This window comes from Bombina bombina, chromosome 1 (assembly GCF_027579735.1).
Source record: "Bombina bombina isolate aBomBom1 chromosome 1, aBomBom1.pri, whole genome shotgun sequence".
Taxonomy (NCBI): domain Eukaryota; kingdom Metazoa; phylum Chordata; class Amphibia; order Anura; family Bombinatoridae; genus Bombina; species Bombina bombina.
In genome coordinates, this window is record NC_069499.1 from 1,239,391,509 (window position 1) to 1,239,411,055 (window position 19,547).

Sequence of the window (19,547 nt, forward strand, 5' to 3'; positions counted from 1 at the left end):
TTGACAGACTTGTATTTTAGCAATGACTCATAAATAACTACACAGGAGTTAGCACAATGCTATCTATATGACACACATGAACTAGCAGTGTCTAACTGTAAAAACCGGTCAAAATGCACTAAGATAAGAGGCGGTTCAATGGTTTAGAAATTAGCATATGAGCCAACCTAGGTTTAGCTTTCAACAGAGAATACCAATTGAACAAAGCAAATTTGATGATAAAAGTAAATGGGAAAGTTGTTTAAAAGTGCATTTTTTATTATCTAGTTTTGACTAGACTGTACCTTTAAGTATGCTTTGCATGCATGCTCACAGTAAAAGTTCTCACAAAAGGCACAGTGAATGATAATTTTAGTAATAGGTTTACCTACCTTTGTTTAGTAGATGTCATTGTTTGTTTATTAATCTCATTTTCTTGCTGCATGTGTTTTCACTTCTTTTTTTCACTTCTTGAAAGCTTCTCCTGTGATGCTGAATAAAATCTTTAACCCTCCCATTTCAGCTGTCTCTTCAGATGTGTGCACATAGAAACTTTTGGCTGAAAATAGAAGCCTTAGTATGTTGCTCCAGGGCACTAAGATAACAGCAGCTGTCCCTTTAATAACCAAGTTTTCAATATTTAAAGGGGCAGATAGCAAAATAAAATGTTGGTGGAAAGGATTATTTCATTAATATTAAAAAGATATGTTTCCGTCATGAATCCTCACCTTTTTAATATATTTCACGAGAATTTGAATTGAAAGCTGACTCCTGTACTATCCCTCTGTGAGGACCTTTATGCAAAGCCTGTCACTGAAAGCTATTTACATACCCCTTAAGTGTGTGCCCTGCTCTTTTGCTACCTGTTTATGAGTATTATGACTGCGCATACACAGCGCTCATCACTTTACGCAGAACAGCAAATAATGGTAGCGATTATGCAGATCCGGATTTCTTTTTCACCAACAAGTAACTCACATGCGTTGCCCATTACAAGAGACTGAGCATTTTGAATGGGAGATTTCTGAACCACGAGAGCGAGTCCACAGCCTATACATATTGATTCAGTCCAAATTATATGGGGTGGTGAGGAGAAGCATTGAACATTAGGTAGAAGCGACTTGCAGATACTAAAGTTGATTACCAGTGTAGTATTTGATTTGGACTTTGCAGTATTGATTTTTCCCCACAAAAAAAAAGTTTTTTTTGTTTAATTTTTTAAATATACTAATTGGCTTTTATCCACTTTAACTCAGTATTTATTATAATGTATTACTGTGTAAACGCAGACAAGGTCTCCTGCCTTTTCTACAAACACTTATATTGTGTGTCCCATTTAAAGGGACATGAAACCCAATTTTTTTCTTTCATGATTCAGATATAGCATGCAATTTAAAAAGAACTTTTCAATTTATTTATTTTATCTAATTTGTTTTGTTCTTTTGGTATCCCTTGTTGAAAAGCACACCTAGGTAGGCTCAGAAGCTGCTGATTGTTGGGTGCACAAATATGCCTCATGTAATGGGCTCACCCAATGTGTTAACTAGCTCCCAGTAATGATTGATTTTCTTCAACAAAGGATACCAAGATAATAAAGCAAAATAGATCATAGAAGAAAATTTTGAATTTTTTTTAAAATTGTATTCTCTTTCTCAATCATGAAAACATTTTTTTAGGTTTCATGTTTTATTGCTTTAATGCTTTTGTAAGATATAGGCAAACAGAATAAATGGGTGTAGGTGAAATGATAAAAGTATATATTGTACAACTGATGGATGGTGGGCTAAGACAGCAAGATTACTACTTTTTCTATTTATTATTGTAAGGATGGTGATTAGAGACAATTTACCTTCAAACCACATATTGGGCCAGATTACAAGTGGTGCGTTAAATATTTATTTTGTTTGCTCGTAAACACAGCTGAAAGTAAACTTTTAACATGGGCAGGTTAGCGCTTGTATTACATGTTGAAAGTAAATCATTTGAACATGAGTAAAACCTGATGCATGCTAACTTCAGGACTTTGAATATTATGATCCCCTTAACTTCTTCTCCATATAGTTTTCAATAGAGCGCGCTTTTAAAAAAATACTTATTGTTTGCGCACTAACCCAACACTGTGTAAGACCTACAGCGTTATAGCTGAAGTAAGTTAAAGCACCTTTTCATATACCATACCTTTTAACCCTTATAAAATATATATATGGGTGTAACACTTTATTTTAATGTACTTATGTTGTATTTGGTGCACATTTTTTTTAAAAAACCCTAACAGTTTGCGCTAGGGGGGCGATTGACTAATGTGCGGGCGGACATGATCCGCTGTAGCAGATCATGTCCGCTGCACATCAATAAATGCTGACAACATACGCTGTCAGCATTTATCATTGCACAAGCATTTATAGTGAAATGCTTGTGCAATGCCACCCCCTGCACATTCGTGGCCGCTAGCAGGGGGTGTCAATCATCCCGATTGTATCCGATTGGGCTGATTGCTGTCTGCCACCTCAGAGGTGGCAGATGAGTTAAGGAGCAGCGGTCATAAGACCATTGCTTCTTAACTCCTGTTTCCAGCGAGCCCAAAGGCTCGCGCGGAAACAGATGCATACGGGTGTTGATAAATCGACCCCTAGAGCTTCACTCGCACAAACTTGACAAATTCAGTGCATTTGCATGCATAGGTGTCTGCTCCCCACCATGATCCCTGACTATAATAGTCCAGACTGGACTGGAGTCAGATGATTCAAAAAGAGAAGTGACCTTTTATTATGATGTGTTTTATTAAAGTGAAAGCAATATTGTTAAACAGAGTTGTCTTATCGGATGATAAAAAAAACCTGCCAGCATAGAGATAGAAGAAATTCAGAAAAAAATATTGACAATGATTCCCTTGAATATATTTTAGTTTCTAATTCAGAATGAGGATTATGGCCCTTTGTTACATAATAAATATTTAGTTTGCAGCTTTTCAAAAGGTAAATAGTAAAATTCAGTTTCATTATATATTATCTTATATAATATATTTTAATATATGTTGAAATAATTCCTAAAGGTGCTAAAAGTGACATAGCTAGTATAAAAAGATGAGTCAAAGAAATTATTTACTTCCACGGTATGACTTCAATGTAAGTATAATCAATGCAAAGTATCTTCAAGTCAATAAATATGTAAAATCAAGGAATAGTGAATTTTTAGATACCAAAATTAAAATTACGTAGGGGAAACATAAAGGGCAAGAATAAGGGACATATTTATCAATGTGCGAGCGGACATAATATGAAGTAGCGTATCATGTCCGCCACACATCAATAAATGCCGACAACATATGCTGTCGGCATTTATCATTGCTTCAGCAGTTCTTGTGAACTGCTGGTGCAATGCCGCCCCCTGCAAATTGGCCGCTAGCAGGGGGTGTCAATCAACCCGATCATATTCGATCGGGTTGATTTCTGTCCGCCACCTCAGACCAGGTGGACAAGTTATGGAGCAGACGGACAAGTTATGGAGCAACGGAGCTTGATATATATGCCCCTAAGAGTGGAGCACAATTTTGCACTCCTGCGAGCGTGTTATCTGCACTCAATTTTTTACTATTGTGCACCCAGTTGTGCACTTATTACAGGTTGGAAGTAACAATTTTGCTCTCTCGTTGTCGCATCCTTGTGCAGAAAAAAAGGCTATGCAAATTTGAGAGCATAGGATCGTATTCCTCCTAGGCTTTAATGGAGCCTTATTTTGAACAAGAACAAAAAAATAACAGCTGTCATGTGTGTTTTCATATTTTTGCACTCTTTTAACTTTGCAATGCAATATTTTTATGCAATAGTTTCTATCAGACAGTGTAAATATGAATGTAACTGTACTGTTACATATGTTTTTGATGTGTATCGGGCAACTATTTAGTCGAGTGTAACAGTTAACCAGAGCTCTGAAGTCCCATTAATCCAAAAAAACTAAATCGTGATTGCACTCTTGCGTTCGCATTTACTTTCAATTTGCAAAATTAATGGTCTTATCTGTATGCCCAAAAGGGAGCAAACTTGCACATTAATTCATACGCAAAAAATAGTGTGCCACTTGTAATCTGGCAGAAAATTTGCAGCTAATTTGTAAAGCAAATCTATTCTAAAGACTTTTTATGCAGACTTGCAACAAATGTGCTGCAAACTTTTGAAGCTTGGCAAGTCTAGCAAGAATTTAGCAATTCCTTTGCAATTTTAACAGAAAAAAACCCCACATGCTATACACAATTGTGGCAAACTTTCAGCAAATTTACAACGCAAGTCTATTCTGAAGACTTTCTACACAGACTTGCAACAAATGTGCAGCAAACTTTTGAAGCTTGGCAAGTCTAGCAAGAGTTTAGCAATATATTTGCAATTTTTACAGACAAAAAAACAAATGCTATACACAATTGTGGCATACTTGCTGCAAATTTACAAAGCAAGTCAATTCCAGAGACTTTCAATAAAGACTTGCAACAATTGTACAGCAAACTTTTGAAGCTTGGCAAGTCTAGCAAGAGTTTAACAATTCATTTTCAAACTTGCAGCAAAAATACATGCTATCTGGGATGGCTCTGGCGTTGCTTTTTGGTAATTAGAAGGCCACTAAATGCCGCTGCACATCACACGTGTATTATGGCTAGCAGTGAAGGGGTTAATGATGTAGCTTGTAGAGAGCTTGCAGGGTTAATTTTAGCTTTAGTGTAGAGCTCAGCCTCACACCTGAAACATCAGACCCCCTGATCCCTCCCAAACAGCTCTCTTCCCTCCCCCACCCCACAATTGTCCCTGCCATCTTAAGTACTGGCAGAATCTCTGCCAGTACTAAAATAAAAGGTATATTTGGTTTTTTTGGAGGTTTTTTTTATAGCATATTTACATATGCTGCTTTGTAGGATCCCCCTTAGCCCCCAACCTCACTGATCTCCCACCAAACAGCTCTCTAACCCTCCCCCTCTGTCTGAGCGGCGCCATCTTGGGTACTGGCAGCTGTCTGCCAGTACCCAGTTTAGTAAAAAAAGTAATCTTTCTTTTAAAAAAAATGCCCTTTTCTGTAGTGTAGCTTCCCACCCCACCAACCTCCCACCACTTGCAGATAACATATACTTAACAATATTTTTTTTCTTCTCACATTTATTATAATTATTTTCAGATTTGTTTTCTGTAGTGTAGCGGTTCCCTCCCGCTCCGTGCACGCGCTCGCCCGCCACCCCCCATGCAAGTGCGCGCTCCCATGTGCGCGCCCATCGGTCCCGCCCCCCTGCACATTACACGGTGCATCGATGGCCGCCCACCCGCCTCCCAAGTCCGCTCCCACCCACCAACGATACCGGCCATCGATGTCCGGTGCAGAGAGGGCCACAGAGTGGCTCTCTCTGCATCGGATGGCCATTTAAGGTTATTGCAAGATGCCTCCATATCGAGGCATCACTGCAATAACCGGAAAGCAGCTGGAAGCGAGCAGGATCGCTTCCAGCTGCTTTCCACACCGAGGACGTGCAGGGTACGTCCTCAGGCGTTAACTGCCTTTTTTTTTGAGGACGTACCCTGCACGTCCTCGGTCGTTAAGGGGTTAAAGGGACACTGTACCCAAAATTTTTCTTTAGTGATTCAGATTGAGCATGAAATTTTAAGCAACTTTCTAATTTACGCCTATTATCAAATTGTCTTAATTCTCTTGGTATCTTTATTTGAAATGCAAGAATGTAAGTTTAGATGCCGGCCCATTTTTGGTGAACAACCTGGGTTGTCCTTGCTGATTGGTGGATAAATTCATCCACCAATAAAAAAGTGCTGTCCAGAGTACTGTAAAAAAAAAATATCTTTATTTAAAAAGCATGAATGCAAAGCTTAGGAGCCGGCACATTTTTGGTTCAGAACCTGGGTTATGCTTGCTTATTTGTGGCTAAATGTAGCCACCAATAAGCAAGTGCTATCCAGGGTGCTAAACCTAAAATGGGTTGGCTGCTAAGCTTTACATTCCTGCTTTTTCAAATAATGATAGCAAGAGAATGAAGAAAAATGGATAATAGGAGTAAATTAGAAAGTTGTTTAAAATTGCATGATCTTTCTGAATTAGAAAAGAAAAAAATTGGGTTCAGTGTCCCTTTAAGCTCCAACCCCTTCGGTTTAAGGAAGGGGAGTTAATTAAAAGGGATAATAGCCAAATAAGGATATTAGACTATATCTTTGCTCCCCTATTTTTGTTTTTCTTTCTAACAGAATCTAGTGAGAGAAATAATAAGACAAAGATCAGCAGCAGATAAGATTTATTAGATGTAAATGTATAATTTATAATTACTGTTTTCTCTAAGTGAAATACATTTAGTTCTTCTTTCTCAGTTTCCGTAATTACTTGGAGTTTATTCTACTATGAGAAATGTGCAAATAATTTGTTAAATGTGATCTGTATTTTGATTTACTTTCTTTTGTTGCTACGATCCTTTCTGTCTTAAATAAAAAAATTATAAAAAAAATTGATAATAGAAGTAAATTGCAAATTTAAGAATGTATTTTCTATCTGAATCAACAAAGAAAATGTAGTGGTTTACTATCCCTTTAATTTCGACTAGACTGCTCCTTTAAAAAAAAGTTTTCATATCTATCTGCTTAATTTTTAGTTTAATGCCCCTTTAAAGACTACACCATCTCAAGATACATTTTGTCCGATTGTATCCAGCCACACATAACAGTGATACTCTTATTGTATATAGAAGCTCCCATAACATAACTACTGGGAATATTCAGCTATTGGCTAGTTGACTGTGTAAGGTCAGGAGTTATTTTTATACCACCAATGCAGCAACTAGTAGCAAAATGGTTGTCACTCTGTAGCTGCACTGATTCAGTTGTGGTGAGCATAGGAAATAGATCCCTGCTTGCCAGGATTCTTTAAAACATTTGTATGAAATAAAATATATTCGGAACGGCCATAAACAAATACAAAAAAATATTTTTGTAAGATACAGTTCAGTTTCCCACCCTTCTGTTTTTAACATTGTTAAAAAAAATTGGTTATGTTTCATATTATTTTTTTTTTTTCTTGACTTGATTCTTTAATTTTTCAGCACAAATGCAGGTTAAAGGACCATTTTAAGTTAAAATAACTTAATAAAATATTATATACAATTCACTATACTAAGGAACTTATTCTAAGCAGAACTATTAAATCACACTATGAGACAGTGTGACACACTATTTGAGGTCTGATCCTTAAATTACATTATAGATAAGCAAAATTACATTATAAATTAAAAAAATCAAATCCTGAAAAACTCTTATTGTGATTGGTCCAGATAAAATCAACATTAAATGTATCATATCTAACGCCTCCGTCACTAAAATAGTATATAATTAGATTTTTAAGTACGTACATACTATCTCCGAATCACTAAATCATTAAAGTTTAATATTTACTATCTCACAAGGATTTAGGACTTTTGATTAGTTTTTAAAGTACTTATAGTAACAAGTAATGCCCATAACAAAAATAAATAACAATATACATTCTCTTGAACAATTTCATTCTCTCTTGCCCTTAACAAAGATGGCCGTTGCAAACCCAGCAATGTACAACGTTTTATACGTCAGAACGGGTTACAAAACATACAGCTGGTGGTGCTTGTGTAACAGTGAGTATCGTTAAATATTGTAACCCGAAATCTGATTGTAAACAACCTACGGTAACTGATCATCATGGAGAGATCTGCAGCCTGTCCATTGGCACAGACTAGGGATCTGATTCAGCAGCTGGAGGCTGGTTCGTTACAGGCTGATGAGTTCTTCTGCATGGTGCTGTCTTTACTGGGCAGCCACAGAACTGAGTCCCAGCTCCCTGCCCTTGTCCACAGCCTGAGGAGGAACAACCCCACGGTGTATTCGGAATTAATAGACTTACATGATACTTATTTTCAAAAGGTAAGTTCTGAAATATGCAACTATTCCTTTGCTAAATGCTCGTGTAACTCACTATTACTGACAGTAAAACTCTGTACTGTCTAGATGCATCATATTATGTCCCCATATTATCTATATACAATATAAAAACTGGTGATAGAGAGACTGGTAGTATGTTGGTCCTACTGACTCTTAGAAAACTGGTGTGGTTTATTTTCTATTTTATTTTGTATTTATTTAAATCTATCTTTTCTGTTTGCATGGCAGTATGTTCTGGAAGCCTGCTAGTTTATTTGTGGGTGACACTATTGAATGTTAAATTAAAAAAACAAATAAACTATAGCCTATGAAAATGTCATTTGGATCTTTGTAAATGATATTACATATTAATATCTATATGTTGTTTTTCACAATGACAAGCTTTGGAAACATGTACTTTAATACAATATAATCAAGAACAGATTTTGGGTAAAGCAGATAAATTATAATGTTAAAAATATATTAGAAATTGAACACTCAATGGAATTGGAAGTATTTGTCCTACTTTAAAGGCTGCCCCAGTTTTATTGACTTGATGTAATGACTTCTACCAGATCTGTCTGCACTAATACGCTTATTTCAAAGTTATCATATTGCAGGACCTTTTAATACATGGCATATTCTTAAAGAGACATGAAACATACCAAAAAAAAAATCATGATTCAAATAGAAATAAATTGGAAAGTTCTTTAAAAATGTATAATCTAATTTTACTTCATTATCTTGGTATCCTTTTCTGAAGGAGCAGCAATGCACTACTGGGAGCAAGCTGAACACAATGGTAAGCCAATGATAAGATGTAGTTATGTGCAGCCACCAATCAGAAGGTAGCTCCCAGCTCCTGAGCCTACCTAGGTATGCTTTTCAATGAAGGATACCAATAAAACTAAGCTCATTAGATAATAGAAGTAAATTGGAAAGTTGTTTACAATTGCGTGACCTATCTGAACCATGTAGGAAACATTTTGGGTTTCATATTCCTTGAATTCTGTTACTTTTTATTTTTACTCAATGTATCCTTTTTTTGTGTGTGTGTTCCTTAGTCTTTGCACTCTCACATTGCGGTATACCAACAGGAGAGCCAGGGATTATAACCTGAATACATTATTATTATTATTATTATCAGGTATTTGTAGAGCGCCAACAGATTCCGCAGCGCTGATTATTAGAACTGAAAGATTTATCAGTGCTGCCTAAATTCACCTTAGTAGCACAACATAGTAAACATTATCATATTAATTAGTAGATATAACTTATTTGGCATAAATTACTTCCCCCCAACATTACACAAACTATATATTCCATTTACAAACATACCTGATGGTTAAAAAACAAAACAAAAAAAAACTATGTAAGAGCAATGAAATATATTTTGCTGACTGCTGAGATGCACTATTTTATAGAAGAGGAACCAACTTGTGATATTGGATAAAGGGACATTAAGCAGTTTGAGATTGTAATAATATGTTTATGTGTAGTAAAAAAAAAGTTTCATTATTCATTTTTCCCCCTTTCCTGTAATTTAACTCTGATTGATTTTCTCAGTTCCACAGAGTTTCTATAAAGTCAAAGCTTCACCTTGCTGGAACTTAGGTTTTCTCCTTCTCTTTCTCATCTGTAGAATACAATTAGAACCTGACATAAAACAGACATTAAGAGTGCAAACAATGGCTGTGTGAAAACCTTGTGTTCAATGTTATACACAGCCTTGTTTGCATAATCTCTTTAATTGCCTGTTTTATATCGGTTTCTAATTGTCCTCAGCAGAAAATGTGGACAAGGGGAAAACCTAGATTACATTATGGCATTGCCCATTACTTTTATAGAAACAAAACCTTTACACTTATATATTCAATATTTAAACAAAACTTATATATATTACTATTCTCAGGCTACAGTTTGCTTTGAATACAAAAATATGCCTAGTATTTATTTAATATCCGTGAATTAAACTGAGAGCAGTCAAGATACACTGTATCAGGCTGCAACCCAAACTATTTTCCATTAGTAATAATACTGATTGCCTGCACTGGCTATAATTTGAAAGATGAGTTATGTCAGAATTTCTTCCCTACTATAGGCTGTATGAAAGCATTTTAATGATTGGTGACATTTTCCTGGAAACAACTATCAGATCCATGTTGCTAGTGGGGATACAGACCAAAAAGTGCAAGAAGAATGTATTATTGCAATTAGTCATTATTAATTCTAAGTAAAAAATACCAAAATAGAACCAAGAGGTTTTAGGTGTAGTCAGGGCTTGACAAATACTGGGCTCCACATTGCCTTGAAAATAAACTCTGTCAATCGGCAGTAACCTTGCCCTGTTGTTTGCCTGGAGAGAGGCGTTGGGATCATTGCGGCATCTCTCACCTATGCAGCATGCACTACCAGCACACCTGAGCTTCACACAGTGAATGAATCTCCAGGTGGCACTTGGCTCAGTGCTGTATTTTCATTCCACCCTTTCCCTTACAACTGCTCATATGCAGAGTAACATGGATGTTTGAAAATGGTTAAAGGGGCAATCTATTCCAAAAATGTTATTGTTTAAAAAGATAGATAATCACTTTTAATACCCACTCCCCAGTTTTGCATAACCAACACTGTTATATTAATATACCTTTTGCCTCTGAAGACTGCCTCCTTATCTCGGTTATTTTGACAGACTTGCATTTTAGCCAATCAGTGCTGAACCATTAATACCTCAATGGGAGTGAGCACAATGTTATCTACATGGCACACATGAACTAGCACTGTCTAGGTGGTAAAACTGTCAAAATGCACTGAAATAAGAGGCGGCCTTCAATGGCTTAGAAATTAGCATATGAGCCTACCTATCTTTAGCTTTCAACAAAGAATACCAAGAGAACAAAGCAAATTTGATGATAAAAGTAAATTGGAAAGTTGTTTAAGACTGCCTGCCTTATCTGAATCATGACATTTTAATTTTGACTAGACTGTCCCTTTAAACTACTGCTGCATGTTTTCATGATGTGTGGAACACATAGACTAGATTGCCTTCGTTTTGGGCAAGCAGGGACACTGCAGCTTCTATCTCTTAATGTTTGTAAACGATTCTGCATATGTCTGTTTAGACTCATTTTGTGGCTGCTAAGAATGTATGGCTGGTTACCTCATGTTATGATAGGATTCTAATTTTCATTTAAAATTGTCAACCCCCACATTAATTGCCTACGTTTCAGGTATCCAAGTGTTAAGTCATCACTGCTTGTGTATTCTAGACAATCACAGGATCAAAACATTGCAGCAATGATTTAACCCATTGATTGCCTTGTATTCCCATCAGCCAAGAGTTGTGATTGTTGCCTGTGACTTTAGTAATTTAACCTTATGATTGCTTTGTTGTGGAGAACTAAGTGGTAAATTCACTGATTTGTGGAGGTTTTATTTGCATTTTTAAGGCAGACTGATTTTTTACAGATTAGCCTAGCTCTGAACTAATTTAGTAGTAGGCGGAAAATACTAAATCAATTGACAACTGAATGAGAGTACAAATATAGTACGGGGTACTCACTTTCTGTGACGGCACTCCATTTTTTTTAAATGTTATTCACCCAGATATCAGACACCTGACGTATAAATTGGGCTTTTTGTGTGTGACTGCCCGTCTGATACAGTTTTTACTTTTGATATAGTTTAGAAATAAGCTTTGCTGGCATTGTTCTTACCTGTCTCTGCTTCAGCAGTAGGCTAGGTTTTAAATAGTACATTTTCCATGTCCTAATTTCGTCGTATGCGCATATGTTTATAATGCTAAAGGGACAAGTAACTCAAATTGTTTCTTTCCTGATTCAGACAGAGCATAACATTTGAAACAACTTTTCAATTTAATAATATATTTTATAATATTTTGGTATCCTTTTGTTGAAAGATCAGTAATGCACTACTGGGAGCTAGCTGATCACTTTGGGTAAGCCAATGACAAGAGACAGGTGCAGTCACCAATTAACAGAAAGCTCCCAGCTACTCCTGAGCCAACTTAGTACATTGGAAAGTTGTTTATCATTGGACTATTTTCTTCAGTTTTGATTCATTTAGATCACATTGTTACAGTTGCAACCTGTATGCATTTCTCTTAAAGTGAAAGTGAATCCTAGCGTTGTACAAACGATAGGATTGACTATTGAAACAAATAAAGGGGACTTTCATTCATGAAGTATAAGATACTTCATGTGGAAATTTGCTTTTATTTGTTTCAATCGATCGCCATTCTTAGCTGCTACGGCAGCCCATGGGAGCCGAATTTACTGCACGGCTATTGGCTAAGAGGTGAAAACGTTTTTTTTAGCCATGGGCTGCTGTAGCAGCTAAGAACGGCGATAGATTGAAATAAATAAAGGAGCTTTCTACATGAAGTATCTTGTAGTTCATGAATGAAAGTCCCCTTTATTTGTTTCAATAGTCAATCCTAGTGTTTGTACAAAGCTAGGATTGACTGTCACTTTAAGACATCTACACTATTTACTGTTTACAAATGCATGAAACTCTGTTTTATCCTGTTTGATTGGTTTAATAATACAGAGAGGGTGTAGTGTTATTATAGAATAGGTTGATTTCCAACACTTTTTTTTTTTTTGTGTTCACAGGAAGTCAAAAGCTCTGATACTTTGGATTATGATATGCAGTTGGACCTTGCCATATCTTTATCTCTTCAGGAGAATCATTTGCCATCACAGACTCCTTTTGATCTGAATACTAATTTTCAGACTCAAAACCTTTGTTCCAGAATTTCCCTTGCAGATGCAGCTAAACCATCAGCTATCCAACACACTGAGAATCACCAGAAATGTGCAAAGGCAAGACCTGACCTTGGTACAGTGCCAGTTTCTGTGAATGAACATAAGACCACTGATCAGCAAAGGACATTTGTAGACCTTTGCTATGGAGGGCAGCCAGAACCAGAAGACTGTGTTCTATACACTGGTGGTGGAGATGATTTACTTTATTTGGAGTCTTCAGGTAGAAAAACAAACAATGCTAAAAAACATAGAAACCGCAGGAGAAAGAGGAACACTGCTCCATCAAAGAGTCCATGTTCCATGAGTCCAGCATTGGTTTGGTTTAGAAGAGACTTACGCATACATGATAACCCTGCACTGATTACAGCACTTGAGCTTGGGGTTCCTATAATCCCTGTATTTTTGTGGTGTTCTAATGAAGAAGCTGGTCAGAGTTTCACTCTAGCCACAGGAGGGGCTACCAAATATTGGCTTCATCATGCCTTATGGCAACTAAATCAATCTCTTATAAATAAATTTGGGAGCCACATTATTTTCCGGGCTAGTGAGTCTTGCTGCAAGGAACTTATATCCATTGTGCAAGAGACGGGTGCTGGCACTGTCCTTGCCAATGCAGTGTATGAGCCATGGCTAAAAGAGAGAGATGACCTTATATCAGAGACTCTGAAAAAACAAGGGGTGACATTCAATAGATGCCACTCTTACTGCTTATACGAACCCTATTCCATCAGCACTGAAGGGGTTGGATTAAGAGGTGAGAATAGAAATGTTTAGGTTTTATAATTTGAGAAAATTTGGAGAAAAACTGCATTGAATACATTCTGCACATATTCATTTAAGGTACTTTATAATTTGTTTAGGCAAGCTCTCATGGACTAATGGAGTATAACAATTTTACCCAACCTGTTCATGATCAGTAGCAGTTTTCCTATCACTAAGATGTATATTTAAAGGGACAGTCTACTCAAAACTAAACTTTCATGATTCAGATAGGGCATGCAATTTTAAACAACTTTCCAATTTACTTTTATCATCAAATTTGCTTTGTTCCCTTGGTGGTATTTTTGAAAAGCTAAACCTAGCTAGGCTCAAACTGATTTCTAAACAGTTGAAAACCGCCTCCTAGCTCAGAGCATTTTGAAAGTTTTTCACAGTTAGACTGTGCTAGTTCACATGTGTCATATAGATAACATTGTGCTCACTCCCGTGAAGTTATTTAGGAGTCTTCCCTGATTGACTACACTGCATGTCTGTCAAAGGCACTTAGATAAGGAGGCAGTCTGCAAAGGCTTAGATACAAGGTAATCACAGAGGTAAAAAGTATATTAATATAACTGTGTTGGTTATGCAAAAACGGGGAATGGGTAATAAAGGGATTATCTATATTTTTAAATAAGAAAAATGTTGGTGTAGACTGTCACTTTAAGCAAGTTCTTTTCAGCCACTGCTTCTGTTCTCTAATAATTTAAAATGTCAACATGAACTATTTAAAGGACATAGAAGTTAAAATTAAGACATAGACAGAGCATGCAATTAAACCCCCCCAACAACTTTACAATTTACTTATTAAAATTACCCTTTTCCTTTGGTATCCTTTGTTGAAAGTTAGTTACTTTCCATGAGAGCATTTTGAGGTAGGTTTGGAGTGCACATGTTTGATAACTTTGTTACTGCTGCTATATAATGCTTAAGACATATGCATGCTTAAAGGAACAGCAAAGTCAAAATTAAATGTACATGGATTGGATAGAGCATGACATTTTAAACAACTTTCCAATTTACTTCTATTACCAATTTTGCTTGGTTCTCTTGGTATCCTTTGTTAAAGAGCAATCCTAGGTGATCTCAGACTGGTGCATGTGTCTTTAGCCATCTGGCAGTAGTGTGTGCAACAATGTTTGAAGCAATGTTATACATAGTTGCAAACACAGCTGCCATATAATGCTACAGGCACTCTATGACAGATGAGTTTGCAACTATGTATACCATTGTTTTAAGCATTTTTGCAAACACTTGCTTGATGGCTAAAGACACATGCACACTCCTGAGCTCATCTAGAATTACTCTTTAACAAATGATACCAAGAGAACTAAGCAAAATTGATAATAGAAGCACATTGGAAAGTTGTTTAAAACGGCATGCTCTTTTTGAATCCTGAAAGTTTAATTCTGACTTTTCTGTCCCTTTTCAATAACAGTATTAGTAAATTGTATGGTAGCTTCCATATTCATTTCATGTAAATAGGGGATTATCAGTTAAGAGCCTAATAACCCAGTGTATTGTTTTGTTTACTGTGCTGTCATGATAGCAAAGAGTTAACTAATATACAATCAATGTTACCGTTTTATAATACGCATACATTTATTATAAAATTTACTTTTGTTTTTCTTTTCTTTTTTCAAGGTATTGGTTCTGTTACTCATTTTATGAGCTGCTGTAAAAGAAACTGTTCTACTCCAATAGGCGACGTCCTGGAAGCACCAACATCTCTCCCTATTCCTTCACGTTGGCCTTCATCCATGGAACTGGAAGGGCTGAATTTGTCAAGGATGCCACAAAGGAAGGATGGTACATTGGTATGTTTACTTCCATAGTCCTTAAAGTGGTTTTGTTTTGAAATGCGAGGGTTTTCTGGTTTAATTTGAATCCCTTTACTGCATACAACATGTGGTCATCATCTGCACAGTGCTTTAGTGTGGATAAAAACCATGTGTCGTCTTGGATTGGGCGCATTCGGAAATCATTGTGGCCCTTACCTGTACTTACCCCAACATTCCTGGAAGTCTTTTGGCCTGGCATCGTTGGTGAATCCCCGGAAACTTGGAAGTGCCAGGTTGCTGCATAAGGCTTAAAGGGACAGTGTACTTGAAAATGTTTATAGTTTAAAAAGATAGATAATCCCTTTATTACTCATTTCCCAGTTTTGCATAACCAACACTGTTATATTAATATACTTTTTACCTCTGTGATTACCTTGTATCTAAGCCTCTGCAGACTGTCACCTTATCTCAGTTCTTTTGACAGACTTGCATTTTAGCCAATCAGTGCTGACTCATAAATAACTTGGACAGTGAGCACAATGTTATCTTTTTGGCACACATCGACTAGCTCTGTCTAACTGTGAAAAACTGTCAAAATGCACTGAGATAAGAGATGGCCTTCAACAGCTTATGAATCAGTTTATGGTTTAGCTTTTAACAAAGAATACCAATAGAACAAAGCAAATTTGATGATAAAAATTAATTGGAAAGTTTGTTTAACATTACATGCCCTATCTGAATAATTAAAGTTTCATTTTGACTTGACTGTCCCTTTAAGGGTGCTGGATGGATGGGGTAAGTATTCAAACCTCTCAATCTTAGTTTCCTTAAAGGGACAGTCAAGTCCAATAAAACTTTCATGATTCAAATTGGGCAAGTCATTTTAAACAACTTTCCAATTTACTTTTATCACCAAATTTGCTTTGGTCTCTTTTTATTCATAGTTGAAAGCTAAACGTTGTTCATATGTTAAACGATGTTCATATGTTAATTTCTTAGACCTTGAAGGCTTCCTTTAATCTGAATGCATTTTGACAGTTTTTCACCACTAGAGGGCATAAGTTCATGTGTGTCGTATAGATAACATTGAGCTCATGCACGTGAAGTTACTTAGTTTTTTTATTTTTTTATTTTAATAATAAATGTTAAGTTTTAATATTATATACCCACTGAATAGCCACTTATACTAGTCTCCCTTTGCGAGTGCTCTAGTTTCTGTTCGCTTGTCTCCTATTTTTTCTACATTTACTTGAACAGTGAGCACCCTCCCCTGGTATTACTAGTCTATACTTCATTATATCAGATATTAGTATTATTGTCCCCAATTTGGGTGACTACTTTTATTGGTTAAATTGTGGTAAGCTAATACTTGACGGGGAATCATTAAATACAACTTCCATTACCACTATCCCTATCTTTATTATATAACATACTTAGGAGTGAGCCCTGATTGGCTAAAATGCAAGTCTGTCAAAAGAACTGAAATAAGGGGGCAGTTTGCAGAGGCCTAGATACAATGTAATCACAGAGGTAAAACGTGTATTATAACTGTGTTTGTTATGCAAACCTGGGGAAAGGGTAATAAAGGGATTATTATTTATTATCATTTATTTGTATAGCGCCGCCAAATTCCGTAGCGCTGGGTACAATGACAGGGATCTGTGATAAAATACAAAACATAACAAAACTAAACAAATCTAGTACAGGAGGAAGAGGGCCCTGCTCCAGAGAGCTCACCGTCTACAGGTTTATGGTGCAGAGACATAAGGTTGGGGTAGCTTGTCACATCGGTTGTAGTTGTTTTTTGAGTAAGGAAGGGACGAATTCTGGAAATGTTGCGTAGGTGTGAACAGCAGGATTTGGTAAGCGTTTGTATATGTGGGTTGAATGTGAGTTCTGAGTCAAGTGTGACCCCAAGACAGCGGACCTGGGGTGAGGTGTTGAGAATAGAGTCTCCAACCGTAAGAGAAATGTCAGGTGTTGGATGTCTTAAAGAGGGGGTAATAAGAAGCAGCTCAGTTTTGGACAGATTGAGTTGGAGGTAGTGTGAAGACATCCAAGAGGAAATTGCAGAGAGGCAGTCAGAAATCTGGTTGAGTAAAGAAGGAGAGATATCAGAAGAGGAAAGATAGATTTGGGTATCATCAGCATATAAGTGGTACTGAAATCCAAAGGAGGCTATAAGTTTTCCAAGGGAGGATGTATAGAGAGAGAAAAGCAAGGGGCCCAAGACAGAGCCTTGCAGTACTCCAACTGAGAGAGGCATAGGATCACAAGATATGTTGTTAAAGGAAACTGAAAACGAGCGGTTTGAGAGATATGAGGCAAACCAGGAGAGGGCTTTGAGTGTCTCGGATGCCAAATGAATGTAGTATTTTTAGGAGGAGAGGATGGTCAACTATGTCAAAGGCAGCGGACAGGTCAAGAAGAATTAGTAAGGAGTAGTGACCTTTTGCTTTAGCTGATAACAGGTAATTTGTTACTTTAGTAATGGCGGTTTCTATTGAGTATTTAGGGCGGAAACCAGATTGTAGTGGATCAAGTAAGGAGTTAGTTGTGAGAAATTGAGTTAGCCGATTATAGACCAGTCTTTCCAATCATTTATCTTTTAAAACAACAACATTTTTGGTGTTGACTGTCTCTTTAAGCCCTAAAACCCACCAAGACCCATTGTTTAAACGGCTTTAGACTTTCAAGTGGTCAGTAACTTGGGGGTTAAAGTACATTTTAAAATAAATAAATACACACATTTTGTAGGAAGGTATCCATAAAAAATCCTAGAGACCCCTAGATTTAAAATCCAGAAGCCCTTTTTTTAAAAAGATGAATAGCTTTTATTAACCAGTTGATACCTGTAGTAATAGTGTAGCTCACACAGGGGATGGAAATGGCTCAGCAGTTAAAATACATGTAGCACTGGATATATATATAATTTCTAAACAAGTTTGTTGAGATACAGGGCTTGTGTTTTAGTGTCATTGTATGTTCCTTAACCCCTTGACGACAGAGGACGTGCCAGACACATCCTACAAAGGGTTTCAGTTAATGACCAAGGACGTGCCTGGCTGGAAGTGATCGTGATCGCTTTCAGGTTATTGCAGTGATGCCTTAATATTGAGGCATCCTGCAATAACCATTTTTAAGCATCCGATGCAGAGAGAGACACTCTGTGGCCCTCTCTGCATCGGCCAGCGATGGTGCCGATCGTTGATGTGGATCCGGTTCCAGTATTGCCGGGATGGCGCCAGGAGGGCGCAAGGGGGGGAGCGTGCGCGCTACTTAGTCACTCTATTCAATAATTTCAAGGGAGGGGGGGGGGGATAAGTCTTGGGGAAAAGGGATCTGGGAGGGGGAGGGTATTGAGGGGGGGCAGCTACACTTCAGAAAATGTATTTTTATATAAAAAATAAAACCTAATTTGCTGCCAGTACCTAAGATGGTGGCAAGTAGGTAGAGGGGGGAGGGTTAGAGAACTGTTTGGGTGGGGATCAGGGAGGTTGGGGACTAAGGGGGTATCCTACACTGAAGAATATAATTTAAAAAAATAATAATAATAATAATAAAAAAACAAAAAAAATATTTTATTTTAGTACTGGCAGACTTTCTGCCAGTACTCTCTGAACCCAAATTTTTTATTTCATGATTCAGATAGAGCATGCAATTTTAAGCAACTTTCTAATTTACTCCTATTATCAATTTTTCTTCATTCTCTTGCTATCTTTATTTGAAAAGCAAGAATGTAAGTTTAGAAGCTGGCCCATTTTTGGGTTTAGTGTTCCTTTTAAGATGGCGGTGACAATTGTGGGGAAGGGAAGAGAGCTGTTTGAGAGGGGTTGGGGAGGGATCAGGGGGTGGGATGTGTCAGGTGGGAGGCTGATCTCTAGACTAAAGCTAAAATGAACCCCACAAGCTACCTAATTAACCCCTTCACTGCTGGACATAATAAAAGTGTGGTGCGCAGTGGCATTTAGCAGCCTTCCAATTGCCATAAATGTCTGCTATTTCTGAACAAAGGGGATCCCAGAGAAGCATTTACAACCATATGTGCCATAATTGCACAAGCTGTAAATAATTTCAGTGAGAAACCTAAAGTTTGTGAAAAAGTTGCATTTGGTGGTGAATTGATGGCATTAAATACAGGTGGCCCTCATTTTACAACGGTTCAATTTACACCATTTCAAAATAACAACCTTTTTTTCCAGTCATGTGACTGCTATTGAAAAGCATTGAGAAGCAGTGCATTTATTAAAATAGCCAATAGGTGGAGCTGTCCGCTTGTGTTGCAGCAAAGCCAAGCAAGCGGAAATTAATCAGTTTAACCAGAC

At 37.0% G+C, this 19,547-nt stretch overlaps 1 protein-coding gene across 2 annotated transcripts in view; it reads left to right on the forward strand.

Moving 5' to 3' along the window:
- The first annotated feature begins 7,544 nt into the window (after positions 1-7,544).
- Positions 7,545-19,547, forward strand: part of LOC128647945 (deoxyribodipyrimidine photo-lyase) — a 65,029-nt gene continuing 53,026 nt past the window's right edge. The window contains exons 1-4 of one of the 2 annotated variants that reach the window (XM_053700628.1): positions 7,545-7,901; positions 8,662-8,700; positions 12,530-13,436; positions 15,086-15,258. In XM_053700628.1, the coding sequence (XP_053556603.1) occupies positions 7,680-7,901; positions 8,662-8,700; positions 12,530-13,436; positions 15,086-15,258 (1,341 nt within the window). In that variant the 5' untranslated portion in view covers positions 7,545-7,679. The remainder of the gene's footprint in view (positions 7,902-8,661; positions 8,701-12,529; positions 13,437-15,085; positions 15,259-19,547) is intronic. The other variant, XM_053700632.1, reaches the window with a different exon arrangement.